A 24,540-nucleotide genomic window follows, 5' to 3' on the forward strand; every position below is an offset into this window, starting at 1 on the left:
TAATCTCTGTAACTCCTTGGCTAGATTAGATTTGACTGCACTACAAGCTGTATCTGTAGATGCAGGCCTCTTATGTATTTATGTAGTGAGATAATGTTTGATGTGCAGAAGTGAAACAGTCTTACATGCAGGAGCTTTCGGTGACATGGGGGCAGGAGAAGAGCCCATTTTCAGCCGGTATCTCAGGCGCCTGGGAAGAAAAAAAAACAATAAAAGAGGTGGTTTATTTTGATCTGTAAAAGGCAGCTTGGTCAGATATTTTCAAATCCCACACATGTTGGCTTTAAACAGCTTTATTTATTTGGCAGTAGAATTGATGCTGACTACCTTTCCTGAAACTGTGTAGAGGGGATGAGGGCAGCGCGCAGGTTACAGTCGCCAACCCTCTTGGCCTGCCACCAGGTGGCGTCCTCTTGGCTTACAACCTGAAGAATGTCCCCCCTCTTAAAAGGAAGTCCAGCCTCTTGGCACGGTGTGGCCTTGTCCTCATAGGGCGTGTAGTCAAACAAAGCCCGCAGATAGACCTTTCAGGAGCAGGTATATTCAGTTAGCAGTGGTACTAGTTTGATATTCTTGGAAATATGCAAATATTTTAGGCCTGAATGATACTGGAAAAAATATTATTTCAAGTTCTTTGTTGTTTGCAATATATATTGCAAGTTAAGGGTTTCATAGCAGAAAACACAAACACAACAATAACTTAGGTGTAACCAGGAAATCAATAAATGAGACTTAAAGGGAAATTTTGGTTTATTTCAACCTGTCTCCTATCGTCCTAGATTTGTTTCAAGTGACTATTGACGTAAAAATAATAGTTAGCATGTTAGCCGTTAGCCTAGATACAGCCGGGGCGCATAGTAACGTCAGACCTGTTAAAACGTAAGTAAACGGGCAACCTTCAAGTGCAAAGTTAGTCCACTAAACAAGCTTTTTTTCCACAAAGACCGCCTCATATCGTTAGGCATGGTATGAGATCGCTGCTTGTTCTTGCGATATTTCGGCCCGCTTTGGAAAGCAGAGCTAAATGGTAAACAAACATGGCACCACGCCGGTAGGGTAAGACAACACGTTCACGTCGTTTTCTATATGTTCTCTGACATTTATCCTAACGATATGAGGCGGTCTTTGTGGAAAAAAAGCTTATTTAGTGGACTAACTTTGCACTTTAAGTATGCCTGTTCACTTACATTTTAAACAGGTCTGACGCTACGACTGTATCTAGGCTAACAGCTAACATGCTAACTATTATTTTTATGTCACTAGTCACTTGAAACAAATTTAGGACGACAGGAGACAGGTTGAAATAAACCGAAATTTCCATTTAATATTGTCCATTTTTTAGACCAGGTAAGGAGTAGATGTGGTGACTGCAAACCTTGCAAGCTCTTGTTACTAAGCAGCATGACCTGAATGATTAATCAGACCATAACTCTCATTGTTGAGATGTCACTATTGCATGTGCTCACATTGCAATGGTAATTTTAATACTATGTATCATTCAGGCCTATATTTGCTTTATTTTCCTGAGTTAGATGAGAAGATCAATACCACTGTCACATCTGCTGTACGTTAAATACAAAGCTAAAACCAGAGGCCAGTTAGCTTAGCTCAGCATAAAGACTGGAAACAGGGGAAACAGCTAGCTTGGCTCCTCAGGAAGTCTTCATTTGACAGGGTTTAATGCTCAACTCCAACTTTTCCCCCAGATCTGATCTTTCTGCCTAGACTGTCCATGTTCATGTTTGAAGTGACCCCTATCTAACATCAGTTTGAACACATCTCTGCCCTGAAACATCTCACATGCAACTAATAATGTTTCACACATGCACGCTGGAACAACAGGAGAGACAGGCATTTGGGAAAAAAATGAATACATAACAGTGCAAGCTTCATCTCCCTCAAATTATTTGCTGCTGATGACAATGTGTCATATGATGAGGATGAGAAGTCAGAGAGACACAAAAGCCTCATCTATAGCTCTATTAGCAGCTACTGCTGGTGGTGCTGTAGAGAGAGGTGTGGGCGCGGGAGAGGAGTCAGGAGTGATGGAGCTGGGAATGTGGAAGGTCTCACAGAGTAACAGTTCCTCCAGAACTTTAGGATGTCAAGGGCTGCATTCCATTATCTCTGTCATCACCTCACGACAAGGCTGTCACGGCAGGACTCAAAATATAGGCAAGCTGTCCCCGTCAGAAAATGAGTGGCAGTCAGACTCTGTTGGCTGGCGACTGGGGCAGCCTATTGCAGCGGCAGTATGGCTACAGCAGCCTTCTATAATTTCAATGGATCGCACTGACATTGTTTCTCTGTATTGTGAGTACTCTGTGCCTGCGCAGAGAAGTCTGACTTGGAAAAACCATGTATGTGTGGGGAAAAAACACACAGAAACTCCGATAATGACAGTTTCTTACAGTGGTTGCTTGGCTTGTGATCGGATACGTATGGTATTTAGGAACATGTATGAAAGTGGCCCAGATGTGATTAGAAAATACACAATACACACGCACACATACACGCACAATGCAGCATCACCCAGATGTGCCAATCACTGGCGCCCTTCTCTAATGTAGGCCTATAATGACATGACAAGACACAAAAACCTTTGGGGGATATTTTTTTTCTGGTGGCGTAATGTGGATCAATGAAAAATGAAAACAATAAACACTTAATTTCAGGAGTAAACAGTTGTATATTGAGGGCAAATGTTGCTGACAGAGGAGTGCTCACCCTGCTCTCCTTCAGTCTGTCTTCTTCTACAACAGCTGGAATGATTTTCAGTGTGATGGAGCCTTGTGACTGGGACTGATGAGAAACATCAGAGCAGCATCATCATGTATCTGCAGTAATCACCAGTGAATCATCAAACAGTGTCTGAACGAGTGTGATGCCATATGACAAAAAGCTTTTTTTTCCTTTACCAGAATCTGACTAATCTCATCTGGCCTTTTGTGGGTTATCAGGTTTCCGTTGACCTCTCGAAGTTCATCACCAACATGCACCAGACCTGGAAACACACACACGCAAAACAAGTCTGCTGAAAACACACCTTGTCGCCAAGTAAAATAAAGCACAGAAAATCCCAGTGTGTGTGTGTAGTGCCACTAAGAGTATATTTAGAGTGTGAGGCTCAGATATGAACAAAAAAACAGACAATTTTCCGCTGGCATGAGTTTGATAACATCTCCATGGCAACAGCCAGGAGCAACCCTTGTTTGTAATCTCAAAATATGCAATCTTGGGCCACTAATCTCAAGGATTTGCTCTGTGTTGACAGTTGATGGTGTTACACAACATAATCTTCTCACTTCTCCGTCAGTGTATCAGCGGAGAACAGAAGTCCTGTTGGGGAGGACGGCGTTTTGTTTTATCACAGGAAATAAAAGAACTCTGCTGCATTATGATATACAGTCTGCTGTGTGAACACTGTCTGTCTCACCACTGCGGTCAGCGGCCCCTCCCCTCATGATTCTGGCCACGATTACAGCTCCCGTTGCCTCGTCTCTCCGGATGGTTGCTCCCTGGTGGAAGAGACGCAACAATGAATCAGAAAACACATACTGAATCTCATCTGCAGTTTACTGAGCCGATATAATCCTCTGGTAGACCCGTAAAAGACCCGTTAGTTGCTTTCGCTGGAGAGATCAGTAAACTCTGTGTAACTGCAGATTTTGATACCTGATCATCATGATCACCTCCCTGTTTGTGCTTTAGCTCTGCTGGCTACACTCACAAAAGATGGCGTCCCTGAAACTTCTAAGTTCCATTCCTTCATGCTCCTGATGTACTACTAGTAAACAGGTGTTGTATTTCTTATAAATGTATCACAGAAAAAGGTTTTGCACTCCAGTTCCTTATGTTTTATCCAAGGGTTCTTACACTGAGTTACAGCTCCATCAGATTCATCCAAGATTTTTCCATGGTATACTTTAAGGTGATCATTTAGAGCTGACAGGAACAGTACAAAATTTTGGATTGTGCTGTTCAGTTGCGTTTCCCATCATGCCCTGGTCCTGCAGCTGGTGGACAGCAATTGCAGCGCCTGGCTCTAAAAACTGCGACCGCCTTGATCTCGTGAGAATATCGTTGTCCACTTCTGCATGACGAGATAGCAAGTCAGGATGAAGTCGGACACAAATCTAACCAGCATGCATTGCGCAGTGGACACCAGTGACTCTGTGCAGGCCTGGCTCATCTCCAACAAGCCTATTGTCTATGTAGCAGCTCCAGACTTTATACTGATGACATCACAAGTCTGAGACTTACTTGTCTGGTTTCTGGTGTTCAGAGAGCGTAGCTCATTTTCACAAGTACTGACGAACTTTCCTTGGTCATGGAAATAACATACTGGAATTCTTTATCGAGGTCGTGTTCCCCTTAGATTGATGTTCTGTTATAGTTTTCTGAAAGAATAGGCTAAAACGGAGTTCTCAAATTAGTGAGTGTGAACACTTTATGGCTCCACTGACTTGGGTTTTACCATAACAATAATAATTGTTGTAATTAACTATCACTATTTTTTTGTACACGTCAAATGAGCATGACAGACAGTTCTATGTCTAATAAATCTATGTCTATGGTGTAAGCTGTTCACAGACACAAACCCAGAGGCTTGCCTGGTGTTTAGCAGAGGCATCCCAGATATCTGGACCTGTCAGGCACCTGTTGGTGAGCTGAAGTCAATGACAATGCAAGACACAGGTTGAGGGAAAACCTGGGGGCAAAGTTGTGTTTACTAGGATAGTGAAGGGATGGCCTGCCTTACTCTGACTGGCTTACCCTTACGTTCTCACTTTTACTAATCCCACTCCTCTTGCCTAAACCAAACCAACCCAACCAACAAAGGCAATGAGTACTAGCCAATCATAGGGAGAGTAGGGTGCTCATTCCCTCACTATCCCAGGATTTGCAAATTTGCAACCTGGGGGAGGGGTCTGTAACAAGAGGAACTTTACATGTGTGTTGCATTTACAACACGGACCAATTTGTTGTTACACCTCAAGGAAACCAGCTATAACAAGTCAAGATGTGTGTGGGTATTTCATGAACACGTGCCAACGACAACAAAAAAAATCCTGTTTAGCGCATGGTACTACATCATTCAAGGTCAAGATGATGTGTAAACATGATTGACCCAACATGATGTCATATTTTTATTTAAAAATGTACCATTTCGGGGGCGTCAGTAGCGTAGTGGATAGTGCCGGCGCCCAATGTCCAGAGGCATTGCCTCGCTGCAGCGGCTGTGGGTTCGGTTCCGGCTAGTGGCCCTTTGCTGCATGTCAGTCCCCACCCTCTCTCTGTCTCCCCATTTCACTCACTGTCCTGTCCATTAAAGGCAAAAAAGCCCATAAAAATAATCTTTAAAAAAAGAAAAATGTACCATTTCAGGCAAAAAATACGGATTTGGTTTATAAAGGCCGTAAGAGTGGATGTAACTATCATCTAACCCTGAGCAAGAAAAACCCCATCTCATATACTGTGTGGGTTGGTACTGTACTGTACTGTACTGTATCTCTCCATAATTTAACATATCAAACAGATGAGCAGCTCCACATGTGAGAAGAAACAAGTCAAACACAGTTTGTTGAATCACTGCCAGTAAACATAACTGGGTTTAATAAGCAGATACTCAGCTGTGTAATTATGTGTGCTTGTTGCTGCAGAACTGGTGTCACTTCAGCTGCCTCTTCTGACAAGTTAACACCAAATCTATTTTTTGTCCTTTCCTTGAAGGATTTCCTTGAGAATGGGTTTTTTTTATAGCCTCACACAGAGACACACATTCACACCCCGGGGCTCTCTAAAGCCTCGAAGCTGCTCCATTAAAGTAAATGGAGTTTTTAAAGCTTCACTTGAGGGCACAGAGAATAATGGCTGTTGAGGGAAGGAAGAGCTCTTATTTTGTCGTGTCCTCAGGTGTGAAGCGGCTCTCACCAGGGGTTCTTTGTTCTTCACCAGACGGACGATCTTGACCGACTCTTCCTCCAGGTCGTCGTCCAGATCCTCCGGCAGTGGCGGCAGAACCGGGTCAAAGTTCTTTTGGGCCACTGTGTCGTGGGCTGACAGCACCGCCTTTATGAAATGATACACAGGCAAATGCACATTTAGGCACGACTTAACAGCCTCAACAACAAGAAAAAGAAAGCAAGAGAAAGCAAATACAGCATGACAGAAAAGAAGTCAGGCAGAAAAGAAACAAAAGGAGGAATGACATCTCCTTCACTGGCTGCTTTTGCATAAGTGCATTTCATTTTCATGGCCGTCATCTTCTCGCGCTTCCCAGAAAGCCAATAAATTCAACATAATCACTTGATAAGAGTAATTAGGCTGTCTTGTCATGTCTACCGGTACAAACCACTCTGACACTGGTGTTATGCAACAGATGATCAACTTAGAGGAACATCAGAGCAGCTCAGGGTAAAAGCACAAAGAAGCAGCGGCATTAAAGAGCTCAAGGAATAAGAGGAAAGAGAGCATTTATTAGTCTGTGCATGTGTGGGGAAGGACACAAAACATGTGTGAGTGTGTACCTTGAGGTGAGGAGTGCTCAGCAGCAGCAGCAGCTCTCTCTCATCGTCCTCCAGCGGCCCGTTTTGAAGCTCCTCTGCCAGCTGATGATTCGAAACAGAAAATCATAGCTTAAAACAATAAAATCTCCTCATGAAACACATGTGGTTTAAAAAACTGCCTTTGCTGCATTACAAGAAATCTTTACTTATACTTAACATTCAGTTATGTTAGGATTATTATTGACATTGAGCTTCAGGTCGGCTTTGAAATATTGAGGAAAGAGTGCACCTACATCCTCTGCCAAACAGGTGGCGCTGTGTAGAACTGGAGTTGGGCTGTGTTTCTCATACTGCTTCAGTTTGTCATGAATCTGGGATGTACAACACACAAAAAGACACACACAAACACACACAAAGAAGGACTTATTTACATGACATTTGGTGGGCCGTTTCAAAGAATCAGCTGATTTAATTTTATTTAAGTTATTTTTTTATTATTACAATTTTAATTTAGGTGAAACTTTAATGTTGCAGCTGGTAAAGGTGGGGATAATTTCAAATACTTTAGTTAGCCTTAAAGGTATACTGTGCAGGACTGTCAGTGACTGTCTGTGAAAACGCTCGCCAGCAAAAGGGAGAATAAAAGCCAACAGATTCCCTCTCATTTGGCGTTTCGCCTTGCTATATTTGTGGGGGGGTTTGGCACTGTGTTCGTTGGATGCTTGTGGTCTGGCACCTTGTCTGTACCTTTTTATAAAGCTCCGACCTCACCTGATAATGTTGGGGGGTGCAGGCCCATAAATGTGACAAACACAGAAAATAAGAACACAATAACAAACAACAGGCAGAGGACAGAGTCCCTGCAGGAAACATACACCACCATGCACTTATAGTGGGTCATAAGTGATAACTGAGAGGCATTACATCTGTTACATAGTAATTTGCATAGTATATCTTTAATCTATAAAGTAACTTGTAACTAAAGCTACCAGATACATGTAGTGGAGTGAAAAGTACAATTTTTGCCTCCGAACTGTGGTGGAGTAGAAGTATAAAGTAGCATAATATGGGAATACTTAAGTACAAGTACGTTACAATTGCGCACAAGGAATTTACTGATTATATTTATGTGTTACTGAGCTGGTTTCTTCAAAGAGTTGTTTCAAGGCAAAGTAACACTGTTCATGACTGAGTAATCCAGAAATCACAAATATCAAGAGACATCGAGTATGTGCTGTACCTTCATCAGATAACCGAGGCTTTTCTCACTGAAGACATCTTTGAGGAAGACCAGGTCCTCTTTATGGTTGGCATCAGGGTGGAGCTGAGAGGTGAGCAGGGCCAGAGTCTCATGCAGCCCTATGAAATGAAGAGTAGAAGCTTCTCTGTCATCGCTACAGCAATAAAATAAAAGCATTGTGTCATTACAATGTCTCAGAGGTGGGACCAAGTCATTGTTTTGCAAGTCACAAGTAAGTCTCAAGTCTTCACACCTAAGTCCCAAGTTAAGTCTCAAGTTAAGACTGACAGGTCCCAAGTTAAATCCCAAGTCCTGAACTTTGAGTTTTGAGCCCTAACAAAGTCAAAATGTGCTCTTCACCAAATGTTATGCCATTTCAACAACAGAGTAGTACTAAATTAAAGTTAAGAAAATGTATGACTGCTTTTTAACATTTGTGTTTATTAGTTAAAAACAAGTGTTTTTACAGTATTTAGCTATCGAGCTAACATTAGCCTGCTAACCATGTTGATATTAGCCTTGAGTTACTGTTCTTTGTGCGACTTTAAATGTCGAACGCAGCTTGAAGTTGTTGGGTTTCCGTCTGTTGGTTTTGAGCCGCATGGATGCTGTCAGATTGATTTGAACAAAGTAAATCTAGAGAATTAGTTGTCGACTTGCTGGGAATGAATACCATTAACTTTAGCTGATTCAGGAAGTGAAGGGAAATTAACTGATTGAGACACTTTAAAAAAACTTTTTAATCTTCAGGTTTGGGGGGCAGGTATCAAGTATTTTCAAGTCAAAGGCTCAAGTCCAAGTGAAGTCATGAGTCATTGGTGTTAAAGTCCAAGTCAAGTTGCAAGTCTTTTTGATTTTGTCGAGTCTAAAGTCATCAAATTTGTGACTCACGCTTGACCTGAGTGCAAAATATGTGACTTGAGTCTTCACCTCTGCAATGTCCCAAATCTATTTAAACATACTGGATGCGTTTATCTCTTTTTGGGATCATAATGTAAGCCCTTCTGTGCATGTGTTTACATGTTCTCCCCATGTCATTGTGGGTTTTCTCTGGGTACTCTGGCTTCCTCCCACACTCCAAAGACATGCAGGTTAACTGGTGACTCTAAATTGGCCGTAGGTGTGAATTTGAATGTGAATGGTTGTCTGTCTCTATGTGTCAGCCCTGTGATAGTCTGGCGACCTGTCCAGGGTGTACCCTGCCTCGCACCCAGTGTCAGCTGGGATAGGCTCCAGCACCCCCACGGGATCCCTCCAGTATCTACCTCTGTAAATGTGTAACCCTCCTTCCTCCACAGATTTCAGTGACTATCCATTTATCCCTTATCAAAGATTGTTTGGTGTCAGTTTGCTGTTTGGGTAAATACAGATAAGACTGGTATGCATACCTTTAGACATGTAAGCAGAAGTGATAACCTCACAGAAAAAAATCTTTAGGCTTCTTTTTTGGTTTATTTACAATAGGAGCATATATATATTCTCACAGTTCAAGCTCCAGTAATGTAAGCTTGACATATTAGCACACGCATTATTTAGCAGCACATATAAAGCATCAGAGAGAATAAACAAGTAGCCAGAGCATATGTCTGGCTGTACCTGTGCTGGCAGACACGATGGGCATGGCTTCAATCATTCAGAGGAGGCAGGAGGGTGCAGAGAGGGGGAGAACAGGGAGGGAGGGGAAACAAAGTCGGTGAACTCTCTCCACTGGCTCCTTCTGTTCCTCACGTACGGCCAAGGTGAAAAATCACAGACACAGCTGGGGGTGAAAACAAAACACAGTGTGAGTCTTGGATCTGCATTTTTAAAAAGGGGATTAAACCCTCAGTATCTAGGGTTTTCCTTACATTTATGATTTTAATTGAAACAGTGACTCTTAAAGATGCAGATATTTTAAAAGAAGAAATGATTTAATGCTGGTAGCTGCAACACAAAGTTAAAGGTTGCTGTTACAGACAGACTATAAACACACTTCTTGTGACGCTAATGCACAGTGAGGTTAGACAAAGAAGTTTCAGTACCTTGATGCTCACTTAATAAAGCATATATTTTTTCTCATTTAAAATTACTTCTAGATGTAACCACATTTTGAAAGGGCAACTGGCCAACTGAGCTTCGACAGTGATGAATCAACCCATTACTGCGCTGAGGTTTCAATATAAATAATGGCTGCTTTCATTACTGAGGCATAAAGCATTCATTTCAAACCCTGTGTCTGTCAAACAGGAGGAAAGTGAAGTCACATTACACACAACACTTCGGTCCAATAGGAGGCTTCACCTCGTTTGTTGCCATGGCAACCCTACGGTACCGATGACTTTCCCTGTGTTTACATTTCAATCGCGTCACAGATTAGATTAATTAAATGGTGTTTGGGTTGTGTCACATTATTCCCTTCACTAGTTTGGTGCAGTGTGCAGTGAAGCCTGTCGCTGCAATCTGGCATCAATAAAAGATTTTAATTTGCATCTTTTGTTCAGGTTTTTGTCATTAGGTTCGGAGAGGAGTCCAAATAATCAACAGATAACCAATTAATTACTGCAGATAAGACAGGATCAAACTATATTGACCTCAGGAGGGAAACAGATGCTAATGTTACCACTTTGCATAAATGTATGTGCAAAAATCAATACAGCAATTACAGTATGTATAGATTATTCAATTAATTCAATGCCATTCAGCTTTATTGTCATTTCACCATATAGCTGTTGAGGAGAGCAAAATGAGGGGGCATTTTTTTCAGAGATCTCAGGAGCAAAATACAGAAATAAATATCAAAAAAAAAAAAAATCATATTAGCATTTTTGCTTGATATCTCTAAAATATACACTATAGCTCACCGTTATCACTGTAAATTAAATATATTTGGGTTTCACACTGTTGGTCGGACAAAACAAATAATGTGAAGGTGTCAACTTGGCCATTTTTCACTACTTTTAATATATTATATAACAAAAAAAACCCTAATAACCCCATTACCCAAAGCTTTATCAAGAGCCGGCCTTTAAGGTAAGTGCTGATCTGAGTTGGTAGATACAAATATCTGATTAAAGACTTTGCTATCCTTTTAAAAAATATCTCCAATCAACAAATGAACAATCTTGTATGGACTGTCCTTGATTTAAATCACAATCATTACTTTACAAGGGACAGTTCACCCCAAAATCAATAACATATTTTCCTCTTACCTGTGTTGCTGTTTATCAGATAGATTGTTTTGGTGTGAATTCCTGAGTGTTGGAGATATCAGCGGAAGAGATGTCTGCCTTCTCTCCAAAATAATAGTACTATTAAGGTGGAACGTGTACTTGTAGTGTTACTCAGTGCATAAGTTGATGACATGAATCCATCAACAAACCTTAAAGTTCAATGTGACCACTTTGACCATTATTTTAGTTTCTTTTTTTTGTCTCTCTTGGATGACATACACTTTTAGTAATGAGTGGATCTTCAAACACTGAAAAATATACATATTAATTTGGACTGGCTATGTGAACTGCATATATTCTAACCCTCACTTTAAAAAAAAGGCATCATGGAGCATCGTTGCTGTGGGCTCCGGCCAGCTCCACTAGCCTTAGAAGGACTAAATGCACAAACCCACTATTTTTAAAATATCCTATGGAGAGAGACTCTCACTGCAGCCTGTTCTATTTTGTTCTGAAAATGTCATTCTGTAGACGACAAACGCGGTGCAGACATCCCTCTGTGTCACCGGTAATGAGGAAATACACTGAGTGCAGGACGGGGCAGTAAGTGACAACAACCCCGCCCACATTTAAGAGTACTGTTTGCAGTGGCAACCCTAGGGTCTAGGTACCATGTCTGAAGGGTTACTGCTGGTTCCAAAGGTACCATACTGAAAGTGTTTGATGGAAACAGGACTTATGTGGCACTCTGCTTGCGGGGCTCAAAGCGCCCAAAAACATACATTTGAAAAACTCAACAATAGTTGGGTTTCCATCCAACTGGCACTAGTACGAGCCATTTTTCCAGTCAAGTATGACTGCAAGAAGAAAAATGCACACAAGATGATATAATTAAAAGAGAGCCAGTCAAATCCCAAATGAAGGAAAACAATGAATATATAACAGAAATAAAAAGAAACAGAGTGTTGAACAACTAATATTACAGCCCTGTGCCCTTGAGCACCACAAGCTGAGTGCCATCTAGTTCCAATATATTGGAGAGAAGGCAGACATCTCTACGGCTGATATCTCCAACACTCTGCAACTCACACCAAAACAATTTGGATAACAAAAACAGCTCAACAGGTAAGAGGAAAAATATGAGTACTTGACTGAGGGGTGAACTGTCCCTTTAAAGCATCATTTCCCAAGAGGAAACACATGTTGGCAGATTTTGTTATTATGTTATTATGTCTTATAGATTAGTCACCTGATGCACACTTTCCTCCTCAGACTCAGCACGGCTTTGGTTGCCTGATCGTCAGTGATCCAGACTGTTAATTAACAGTCCCTGACTGTCTGCAGCAAGTCATGTGAAACAGCAGTATAATCTCCACCTGCTGTACCTGCTCTAACCTTAGAACTGCCCCTGGAGCTGCTGGCTGTGTAGGTGGGAGGTTCGCAGTAATAACATGTCAGGTGAACATAGTGTTTTAGAGTACGCTCAGCCTTCATCCTACACATCATCCCTTTACTGTCTGCAGGGGGATTTTCTGCTGTACTGGTGTTTTTCCATTACCACTGATGTGACATCTATGTCTCGACATTTCTTGCACAGAAGAAAAGCTTCGAACTCTGCAAAGGTAAACGTTTTGTATTGGAAAGTTTGTTTACCATCAACAACAGACCAGAATTCACTGCAGTCACTTGTTGCACCTATTTAGTCAAATATAAGGCATTCAATGGCAACACAAGCATGGCACAACACTGATTCTTCTTGGAAGGGCTACTACTCCATTAATTAGAGACACAAACAAATTAATTACAACACTTGACTGGACGCTGGCCCACGAGACATCTGCGCCACACAGACATGGTAGTCTATAAAAAAACAAACTGAATGCAAAAGTCTGCAACATTTCCTTTGAGATTTCAAATACAAAACAATCCTGCAGCGTTTCTGGCTCATTATTAGAAATCCACAATCAACACAAACACTCGCTCGAGGTCTGTAAAGAAAATCAAACAGAACCTGATCAGCATGGTGGCGATGTAGCACGCTGTCAAGTCAAGACCTCGTCAAATTTATTTACCCTTTAAGACAGGTGGAGACAACTTTTAGCCTCATTAATGTTGCTGATTATATCTACAGAAATCACTTAAAGCCACAAGTGTTAGTCCATCAACACAACACACGAGTTCTTTAAAAACAATTAAATTTCATGTTTTTCTGTCAACCTGTGTCAAACAATTTACTCAAAACAGTGATTAACAATCGTCTTATGGTAATTCTTTGTCATGTTCTGTCATGTCATCGTCACATTTTCCTCTGGTGGGCTGGTGAGAAACAACAAAAACCAGCTGCCAAGGAAATTTGTAGTTTGGGAAAAATAAACAGATTGAAGGGGCAGGGTGGCAGCGTGCCGAAGTGGCAATTAGAATAAACAGCGACAGCACAAACAGACCCTCATTTAGCTGGTGACAAGTGGTCATGAAGCCCAGGTTGGAGCCATGTTTAAAATGGTTGTAATGCATTCAGTCGTGCACTAGACTGACGAGGGGTGATGAAAAGCAAGATTTTTAAGCTGCTTTGAGCTGTTAGACGTTATTACCGGCTGTTTGGTTGTTATGTGTTGCTGTTGCAGTCCATCCATCAGCATCTGGATACTGATGGCAACATAACAAACGTGAGATATAAATTATGACACAACTTACTGGGGGACCATAAATCATCTATTTGCATCGCATTGCTTAAAAGGAAAGGTTTGACATTTTAGGAAATGCTAGTCAGCTTAGCTATGAAGAGAGAGACAAGAAAATGATGAAACATACCTGATGGTTAACGAAATATCATCACACACTGAGCTACGTTATGTTGGCAGCTACAGAACATTAATTTGCTGTTAACATTTATTGCGTTAAAGGTTATCCACTAAGGATTATTGTAACAATCAGGGCTGCACAATTAACTGAAAATTAATCAAAACTGTCAGAACCTCTAACTGACTTAATCTTGCCCACGTTGGTAATTCCACCCCCCCGACATTCTGGTAAAACCTTCCCCACTGTGTGTGTTCATGTAGTGTCCCCTTAAAAACGTACTACAGCATGTGTGGTCACATGACTCCGCCCCGTCCAGTCTGTGACCTAAAAGCAACATGTTGCAGAACTCAAACACCAAGAGCAACTTGAGCAGCTTGTACCAAAGAAGAATGCCGTGTCTGTCATTTCGACACATTTTGACTTTCGTGAAGACAACACCAAACAGAAAGAAAGAAATCAAATGTAAACACTGTGCAAAAAACGTTTCAGCGACCAAAGGTAATACCACCAATCTGTTTCTGCACTTGGAGCATAACACATAGATAACACAAGCATTTACAAAGGCTACACAATATTCAAAATACCGAAATTTTCGATAAATAACCATAAACAGTTCACCACAAAGATAAGATATGCACACTTTCATTAGAAAAAATATCCCAGATTCAATATTTGAGCATCTTTACAATACAAACCTTGTCAGTGAACTATGAGGGCAAAAAACAAAAACAATTTTTTTTTTTTCAGTAATCATAATTGAGGTAAAATGTTCAAATAATCGTGATGTTGATTTGAGGTTGTATCAATTTTTTTATACGCGAAAAAATCCATGACTTTTCCAAAACTTTCAATGATTTTGACTAATTCCACAACTTTTCCAGGCCTTGAAAATGTGATGTGAAATTCCGACCGTGGGAACCCTGCTAAATATAATAAACAGGGGGGCATCGGTGGCTTAGTGGTAGAGCAGGCGCCCCATGTATAAGGCTGTTGCCGCAGCGGCCCGGGTTTGACTCCATACATACACACATACATATATAATAAAAAAGGGACACAGCTAGCCTGGCTCTGTCCAAACGTAACAAAATCCACCTACCAGCACCTCTGAAGCTCACTAAATAATCCCTATCTCCTTTACTTAATTCATACAAATACCTAAAAGTAAAAACAACTCTTTGTGGTTTAATGGTTGCCCTGGCAAATGATTGCCTGGCAACTTTATTATCTCTAGCAAGTGTCCAGCCAAACAATAGTCTGGCTCAAGAACACAAGTGAGCATACTTCCCAAAAATTCGGACTATCCCGTAAACATACCGTAATTTGACTTCTCCTTTTACTGCTGCGCCTCAGTAAACAAACACATATTAACACACAGACCTCCATCACCAGTGTCTTGTAATTACATCCATGTAGGATCACTGCTGGAGTATGACATGACCCTTGACCTCCCCTCATGAGTGAGCCTCAATCAGGAATCAATAATAATACCCCTAGATGGATTCAGTCTAATGCTGCACCACCATCAGCATGTCTGTCCCTTCATTAACTCACTCTGTGGAGTATCGACAAAACAGCACTTTCAAAAATCCATTCTGCACATTATCAGGAGAGAAATACATTCTGGCAGGACTGCCCAGCACAAACTAACCAAATAAACTATATATGAAATATTTACTCAAAAATCTGTACTAACAGAACAAAAGTTAACAGGTAAACAGTGTAATCCACAATTTTGCCACGACTGTTTACTTCTATTGTGCTCAGTGCGACGTCTTCCATTGATTACAATGGTTCCACTCAAAATTGGTGGAAACAGACTGGTTCGCCAGGTAGCACCAACTAGGTTCCCAGAATCCTGAACATAACCAGTTCAAGAACCAGAGCCAATCTGGTGGAAATGGGGCATGTGCGCAAAGAGATGTGCTACAAACACACTGGAGAATAAAATCCATTAATTAATTAGAAGATTAATGGTTTTCTCACAAGTCGTCATCTGCTGAATGAGCCCCTTACAGAGCAAACAATCATAAGAGAGAAATAATGGGGGTATCTAATAGTTCAGAAAACATTTACATGACCTGTCTAGAACAGGTCCAACTATAATGTAGTGTCAACATTTTGTACAATATATTTTATAGGTCAGTAGAATCATTTTATTGTTCCAGACTTTGGATTTTTAAACAGTTTCTAACAAATGGAGAGATCAACATAATGATTTATAGCTGCATTTTAATGTAAATCCTCTCTGCTTTTATTCAGCCTCCTCCCATACACACTTGGCCCATGCTCCTGACCTTCTTTCTCTCCATCTCTTCCTCCCTCCATCCACCCCGCTCTCTCTCTAATTACAAGAGGCTGAGAAGAGCTTAAAGCCAACATCTTTCTCTCTTTTTCTTTTTTTCCCCCCTCCTCTCGCTCACTGAGTCTATCGTCTAAATACTTAAGGTTACCACCGGCCATATGGTGGTATTATCTAGCCTCCTTGATTTAAGACAGCAGCGCTCGTGGCTGTGTGCATCGCCGAGGATTTCAATGAATACAATGAAGCAGATTAGAAAAGACTGGGAGATTAGAAGAGGAACTGAATAGCAGTAAGGATGCAGCTGAGGCTATACTGGAAAGCATTTAGTTACCTTTTCTGATCAAAAAGACGTGGATTACATACACTTGTATTTATAGTAAGAAGGCTCAAATGAAAATGAAACAATTATTAAAATAATTATCAAGCCTTCTTGTGATCAAAAGAAAATCAATATCTAACTATTTTAATAACTGATCGTACAGTTTAATAACTGAACATACAGGTGTCTGCTTTTCCAGTGTGGGCAGTTGCAGCTTTTCTCAATCTCATATCATTACATGAGTTTCTTTTTTTGTTGCATTATGAAGTAAATGAATCCGATTTACTGGTCCATCTACAAAACCCAAAACCAGTGAAGTTGGCACGTTGTGTAAACTGTAAATAAAAACAGAATACAATGATTTGCAAATCCTTTTCAACCTATATTCAATTGAATACACTGCAAAGACAAGTTGCTTAATGTTCGAACAGGTAAACTTTGTAATTTTTTGCAAATATTAGCTCATTTGGAATTTGATGCCTGCAACATGTTTCAAAAAAGCTGGCACAAGTGGCAAAAAAGACTGAGAAAGTTGAGGAATGCTCATCAAACACTTATTTGGAACATCCCACAGGTGAACAGGCTAATTGGGAACAGGTGGGTGCCATGATTGGGTATAAAAGCAGCTTCCCTGAAATGCTCAGTCATTCACAAACAAGGATGGGGCGAGGGTCACCACTTAGTGAACAAATGCGTGAGCTGATTGTCGAACAGTTTAAGAACAACATTCCTCAACGAGCTATTGCAAGAAATTTAGGGATTTCATCATCTACGGTCCGTAATATCGTCAAAAGGTTCAGAGAATCTGGAGAAATCACTGCACGTAAGCGACAAGGCCGAAAACCAACACTGAATGCCCGTGACCTTCGATCCTCAGGCGGTACTGCATCAAAACCAACATCAGTGTGTAAAGGACATCACCACATGGGCTCAGGAACACTTCAGAAAACCACTGTCAGTAACTACAGTTCGTCGCTACATCTGCAAGTGCAAGTTAAAACTCTACAATGCAAAGCGAAGCCATTTATCAACAGCACCCAGAAACGCCCGCCCGGCCGCTGGGCCAGCTCATCTAAGATGGACTGATGCAAAGTGGAAAAGTGTTCTGTGGTCTGACGAGTCCACATTTCAAATTGTTTTTGGAAACTGTGGACGTCGTGTCCTCCGGACCAAAGAGGAAAAGAACCATCCGAACTGTTATAGGCGCAAAGTTCAAAAGCCAGCATCTGTGATGGTATGGGGGTGTATTAGTGCCCAAGGCATGGGCAACTTACACATATGTGAAGCCTGCTTATTTCAGCAAGACAATGCCAAGCCACATTCTGCACGTGTTACAACAGCATGGCTCCATAGTAAAAGAGTGCGGGTACTAGACTGGCCTGCCTGTAGTCCAGACCTGTCTCCCATTGAAAATGTGTGGCGCATTATGAAGTGTAAAATACGACAACGGAGACCCCGGACTGTTGAACAACTTAAGCTGTACATCAAGCAAGAATGGGAAAGAGTTCCACCTGAAAAGCTTCAAAAATTAGTCTCCTCAGTTCCCAAACGTTTACTGAGTGTCATTAAAAGGAAAGGCGATGTAACACAGTGGTAAAAAGGCCCCTGTGCCAACTTTTTTGCAATGTGTTGCTGCCTTTAAATTCTAAGTTAATGATTATTTGCAAAAAAAAAAATAAAGTTTCTCAGTTTGAACATTAAACATCTTGTCTTTGCAGTGTATTCAACTGAATATAAGTTGAAAAGGATTTGCAAATCATTGTATTCTGTTTTTATCTACGATTTACATAACGTGCCAACTTCACTGGTTTTGGGTTTTGTATATCCCAACCCTCACCTACGGTCATGAGCCCTGGGTAGTGACTGAAAGAATGAGATCGCGGATACAAGCTGCCGAAATGAGTTCCCCTGTGGGGTGGCTGGGCTCAGCCTTAGAGATAGGGTAAAGAGCTCAGAGCTCAGAGTAGAGCCGCTGCTTCTTTGCATCAAAAAGGGTCAGTTGAGGTGGTTCGGGATCAGGATGCCTCCTGGGCACCTTCTGTTAGAGGTGTTCCGGGCACGTCCCACTGATAGGAGGCCCTGGGGCAGACGCAGAACACGCTGGAGGGTTTACATATCTCATCTGGCCTGGGAAGGCCTTGGGGTCCCCCAGGAGGAGCTGGAAAATGTTTTGGTGCTTTGCTTGGCCTGCTGCCCCCGCAACCGGGCATCGGATAAGTGGATGAAAATGCATGGTTGGTTGGATGGATGAAGTAAATGTTGATGCACAATATAGTGAGTATAGAGTGACACCATCAGCGTTTAGATTGGTTCCCATTAAGGCTTGCTTTCTCTGTGCAAGTGTCCGCCACCAGGTACGATCTCTCTGGATAATGAGGGCTGGATTTACAGCACAAAGGAAGTGCCTCAACAAAATAGGATCGAAAAAGATAGCGCTTTTGTTTTCAATGGTAGCTAACGGTCCCCAGTTGCCGATGAGTATCAATGTAAGTTCTTGGCCATATCCCTAGTAGTGGAAATGGCGGACAGTGGAACAACCAAAGTAACTGTGGTAGTTGCTTGCCCGTGAGAAAATGTTAAGTGATCCGGTTATTTTTGTGCCACCGGTGCCAACAATGTACCATGTAAAGGTTTCTGCTTTTCCAGTGTGAGGGTTTGAAGCTTTTCTCCATCTCATATAATTAAAAATGAAATCTTCTCCAAGTTTTTAGCCACGCTAGCAGCGGTGCAGACACCCATGTCTCCGTCAGGATAGATTGTAATTATTTTGGTGACCCCATGACTGTTCATCTTTTCCCAACTCTTTGGTTTATGACTGGATACCTGCAAATCTCATGACATTGCCTTCTGTTGTACCTTGTTTTGAGTTCTAATTAGCAAATGCTAGTATGCTAACACTAAGCTAACATGGTAAAACATACCTGCTAAACATCAGCATTGTCACTGCGACCATGTTGTAGAATAAGCAGTTTAGGAACTTGAGACATTTTCTGTTCCAATGTTCCAATTCTTCTATAGACTGAAATCTACCTGCTCCCTTAAGGAATTAATTCTCTATACTACTGGTTTTCTTTCAAGGACATTTGATCATGACTGATTATGATTGATTACTATTCCCTTACTGCAATGGAACACTGTGTAAAATCAACAGAGACACGTCAGTATTGTCCTTGCTGTAAGACTCTGCTGTCAGCTTGTCTTTAACTCACAGTATGAGCAGCATTAGTCGTTCGGCTTACTTAGGGTCAGGTTCATTAATTATTATTTTAGAGTCTGCCCTTTACAGCATTTGCATACAGACTTTATACAAAATGAATTATTCATGATTTGTTGACCCCAATCAGGAAGTTTTCTTTTTAATCATCTCAGTAACGTAGGAAGTTGAGGGAGTTGCTCAAGGAGACTTCAGTGTGTCTGCTTCCATACTAATAAAAACATTTTGATATTATACTGAGAAACAATTTGTTAGTTTGAGCTCTGACCTTCTGGTAATCACCAGGGGTGGGGGGGTGGGGGGGACAATTCTTAGATGCATCAGGCATGAAGAAAAATCAATAATCTGAAACTTAAAATTTACTTCGCAACAGGGGTGGGCGATATGGCCCTAAAATAATATCACGATATTTCAAGGTATTTTATATATTCATTTTATTTATATATTATATATGTAGTTTTTTTTTTACGTAGGTTTACATTACCAAAGGTTTATGACACTTGACGACACCAACTCCCATGTGCACACAGTGAGAGAGGACAGGAGAGACGCAGTGCTGCTGCCAGAGGAGCTGCTGACTGAGTTCCTCCTAGTGGTAACTCGCTATAAAAGCCTGAGAAGTCCGGGGCTGTTCATAAAACATTCAGGACGCCACAGTTTATTCCACACTACTGAAGCTGCTCCTCTTTTTAGAACCACCGCGGAGTCGATAATCATTTCGCTTTCAGCCATGCTTGTTGTTGCCGTAGGTAACAGTATGACATCAACATGTCAACAAGACGAAATATCTTGATACTTTGAAATATCTAAGCTGTGTGTTTACTATTGTTTTGGTATTGATTTTTAATATCATTTCTCACTGTTTTCCACTGGCTGCTGGTGCTCACATCTGTGTGCTGGATCACGACAGCATTTCATATTCACATTCCTCTTCTTACCGTCTAATGACTGACAGTAAAACCCTCACTGATTGTCCCTTCAGTGCTTCGGCTGATTGAGTTTCCCACTCCTTCACTCTGTCCCCTGGCGTCTCTCCGTCTCTGCCTCGATGTCATTTATCTTCACCAAACTTGAGGATTGTGACAAGATAATTCATCCTACTAGTAAACTAGGCATCGGCACAATCTACAGTTGAGTCGGAGTCGTACTTTATTATACTGACATTGTGTTTGGAGAGCTTAACCCTTATGTCACTGTCCTCTCTGCTCACATACACAAACATGCACGCCACCTGTTTGCCAGACTCATTTGCTGTTGGACGGGTCCCGAGAGAAGACAGAGAGGGGAGAGGTCGTCAACATACTGCTGATGCCATCTGCCCACCACTCTGTGTGTATGTGTGTGTGTGTGTAGTCCATCCACCACCTATGATGCCACCCACATGGCTGGGCTGACATATTTGGAACATGACAGATTTCATTCCAATTTCCGTTTGGAAAAAAAGTTGCCCGCTGTACATTTTGCGAGGGTATTAAGATAATCTATAGCAACAGCACAAAAGATTCATAGTGTTCCTTTGTTCATGAAAATGAATGTGTTCTAGTCATTTTAAGAAGTGGAAAAACAAAAGCATTATACGTCTGCAACCCAGACAGGATAACTTAATCTATGAAACGTCAAAAAAAATACTGCCCAGAGCCCTAGCTGACATCTTCAAATGTCTTGTTTTTGTTCAATCAGAAGTTCAAAACCTAGATATTGAATTTAAAGTAATATACGGCAGAGAAAAGCAGCATATCCTCTCAATTTAGAAGCTTGAACTAGAAAGTTTTGGGCATTTTTTGGCCTATTATTTTTCTGGAAATCAACTGATTATTTCAGCTCTGCAGGATCTATAATAAAAAAGAAGGATGATTTTTATTTTATGCTACCTTGAGAGGGATTTACTTCAGATTTTAATTGCTGTGGAACAAAAATGCTGGATATAAAACATAACGCAGTGCAGAGGAGGTCAGGAGCCAGACGGCTTTTAAGAGGCTTATAAGAAGAACATCACTTCAGAACACCTTCCACTCGCTCGCCCACTCCGAGACACAGCTGGGTGGAAAAATTACTTCTAGTGTTGAGAGAGATTGAATTTGGCCATGGGACGGAAAACACCGACATTTGTGTGTGTCTCGTTTCAGGATTTTCGACAGCCAAATGGGTTTTTAGGGGCGGAGGAGGACCTTGACATGATGGCTGACAGAGTGCCAATCTGGCTGGTGGGGAGCCAAACTTTAGAGGCTTTGTGACTGATGGCTGATGTTAAACTCCCACTGCACTCATTATGATATGTGTAAATGCACCAAGAGAACGGGACTGTAAACAATGTCCTGTCCATTCAATAAATCTGCTTTAGTTGCACCATATTTCACCCAAAACATCACATATAATTATCATAAAAGGAAGGTAAGTGTCTGGACTCAAGATGCCTCTTAACCTCTGACTTGGTTTAAGCACATTTTTCCTTGAGTCCTTGTTTACTAAACCCTCTGTGCATAAAACCTGACCTTCACTGAATCTCTCTGGCTCTCCTGCACACCAAACAAGCCATAAAACCCTGTCCTGCCCTGCAGCAAAGCGTGACCTACTCATTGCTCCAGGCCTGTCCTGTCAACCATCATTAATTGGTCCTCCCTTTATAATTCATCAGAAGGAGAATTTTTAATCATTTAATTAGCTTATTTAGCAGTCTATGGTGGTGCATGCCCATGTGCAATAATCTTTCACGCCAGTTTAATCTAATATTGGGGTTGGCAATTAATCACAGGTGATGCACACCCTCATTAACATGCAGCACAGGCAGCATGCACATGGTTTCACTCAGACATGTGTTTGGGAATCTAAATTAAATGACGCAAAAACAGAGTGAGGTTTTGTCCTTGCTGTATCTACATGTGTGCAGATGAACACTACCTGTCAGTGGCCCTGGAGCTGTTATTTTCTCTTTGTCACACACAGAGGTAAAAAGCAGCACAGAGTTGAGTCAGTGCACGTTAGAAAGCATCCTTACCTTGTTGAGGCTCCTCTCAGCAGCGCTCCTGTTTGCACCGACACCGCCTCTGTTTCTAACACCACTGTGGTTCTATCTTTCTTCTGTCTGTCTTCCTCTCTGCGTTTCTCCCTCTCCACTCCGTCTTCAGCGGACTGGTTTTATGTCTCTGCTTGCTCCATCCAGTGTGTGTCTCAATGAGCCGCCCCTTCCCCCTCTGTCAGTCACTGTGCTTCGCCCTCACTCCCTTTCTTTTGTGCTGCCTTCAGGGGCTCCTCGTAATCTACAACATCCAAGATTCACGGATGGAAATAAGATAATGCTGCTGTTTGCTGGTTGGAAAATGAGGAGAAAATGGGAAATAGTAAATAGTAAAGAAAGACATTTGAGTATGGAAGCCGGGAACAGCCATGCGCACAATTATTTTTTTAATACTTTTGTCTCTCAAGTTTAGAGTTCTTCAATCTCAACCTGCACCGACTGCCGGAAATGCGCGCTGATTGGCCGGTTGGGTCAGGCTGGGTTGTGGGAAAGACAAAAATAACATAAATTTGAAAAAAAAAAAAAAAAAAGTTTTAAATAGATAAATAGTAAAAAGTGAACACTATTATTAATTTATTGATTGATTAATTGATATAATCTCCCTTTATTTATTTATTTATTTATTTATTTTGCGGTAGCCTGGTGGCTTTTGACCAATGACTGGCCGAGGAATACAGAGAGGGTGGGGTTAAGGAGCTGTCAGTGTCAGTGTCTGGAGGTCAGAGAGTAGACAATGTGGGAAGATGGAGGTGGTGATAACTAAGTCTAAGCTAGCCAAAGGTGAATATAAGGTCGCCCTGCAGGCTGGGAGAGAAGGTGGGGAGCAACTAGGCTCCGTGCTGGGCTCTCTGTCCCTCTTCTCGGCCAGAGCAGGGAGCTTTTTTTGTTGGGGAAATACAGTGTAGAGAGAGTCAGTGATAATTTTCTGCAGGAGATGTGCGTGGCTTGCACCACCACATAGCTGGTGTGTCCCAGGTGTCAGAAGCCACCTAGTGCTTTTTGGGAGGTGGGGCTTGGTTGGGCTCAGGCTCAGTATTTTGTATGATGATCTCAGTCAGGCCAGGTTTGGGCTTCATCTCACACAGGCCGGTTTGAATTGGGCAGTAATTTGTTCGGCCCATTGAGAACTCTACTTGAGATCACGAAATGTTTCCTCTTATTACCTGTAATGTTTATCAGAGATCAGGAGTGCAGTGCGAACATGCATAGACGGCATCTTGACAACTGATTTCAGATAAAAATGTCAGATCAAGGAGTGCTCATTACTGATCAATACATCAGACTGTACTGCAATCAAGATCCAGTTATGAATCCTCTGTCAGCCATGACAGTAATCTTGATGGATAAAATCAGGTCATCAAATGAACCAGACCCTCATTCTCGAGTTCTCCATAATTATTCTGTGGATCTGGGGGAAAAAAAGCAATTTTCTCCTGCTAAAATTGTCTTTTTATTTTGAGAAATCTGCCTTTTGTTTTTACCACAAGAAAACAAGCTTTGTCATCTCAAGATAACAAAAATAATTAGGCTACCTTGTGATCTCGAGATGACTGCATTAAAAAGTAATTACAAGCACAGCCATTCTCGGCTTCTTTGGTACAATATCAAATGTGTCCTGAAATATTACATAACCTTGTGTCACCTGTCTGGTGTCATTATTTCAGTTTTCTTTCATAATTTAGCTAAGTTAAAAAAAAGTTGTGTCCAAACAGGGTAACTGGGTCAGTAGTTGCCCAAGAGCAATCTTTTTCTCCCAGTGGTTCCCTGAAAGTAAAATCCATCCATGGCATCTGATCATTGTTGAGTGATCGTGTAAAGTGGTTTTAAACTGTGCAGTAAATGATTTCACTACAACTGAGAACTGAACTGAACACCAAAAGCAAAACATGTATGGAAGCCTATTTCTGCCAGGAAAAGACCAAAAGTGATGTTAGGGATGACAATTAATACTCATAGTAGGTGTGTAACAATATATGGGTACTGACAATA

General features: G+C 41.4%; 1 protein-coding gene across 2 annotated transcripts in view; it reads right to left on the bottom strand.

Annotated features, from left to right (window-relative positions):
• Positions 1-22,771, bottom strand: part of LOC125880352 (MAGUK p55 subfamily member 3-like) — a 34,350-nt gene extending 11,579 nt beyond the window's left edge. The window contains exons 1-11 of one of the 2 annotated variants that reach the window (XM_049562700.1): positions 22,531-22,771; positions 9,346-9,508; positions 7,750-7,868; positions 6,803-6,880; positions 6,531-6,611; positions 5,935-6,072; positions 3,437-3,518; positions 2,919-3,004; positions 2,728-2,802; positions 328-524; positions 126-190 (exon numbers count right to left, since the gene is read on the bottom strand). In XM_049562700.1, the coding sequence (XP_049418657.1) occupies positions 126-190; positions 328-524; positions 2,728-2,802; positions 2,919-3,004; positions 3,437-3,518; positions 5,935-6,072; positions 6,531-6,611; positions 6,803-6,880; positions 7,750-7,868; positions 9,346-9,382 (958 nt within the window). In that variant the 5' untranslated portion in view covers positions 9,383-9,508; positions 22,531-22,771. The remainder of the gene's footprint in view (positions 1-125; positions 191-327; positions 525-2,727; positions 2,803-2,918; positions 3,005-3,436; positions 3,519-5,934; positions 6,073-6,530; positions 6,612-6,802; positions 6,881-7,749; positions 7,869-9,345; positions 9,509-22,530) is intronic. The other variant, XM_049562701.1, reaches the window with a different exon arrangement.
• Positions 22,772-24,540: the final 1,769 nt, after the last annotated feature.

This window comes from Epinephelus fuscoguttatus, linkage group LG20 (genome assembly GCF_011397635.1).
Source record: "Epinephelus fuscoguttatus linkage group LG20, E.fuscoguttatus.final_Chr_v1".
Lineage (NCBI taxonomy): Eukaryota > Metazoa > Chordata > Actinopteri > Perciformes > Serranidae > Epinephelus > Epinephelus fuscoguttatus.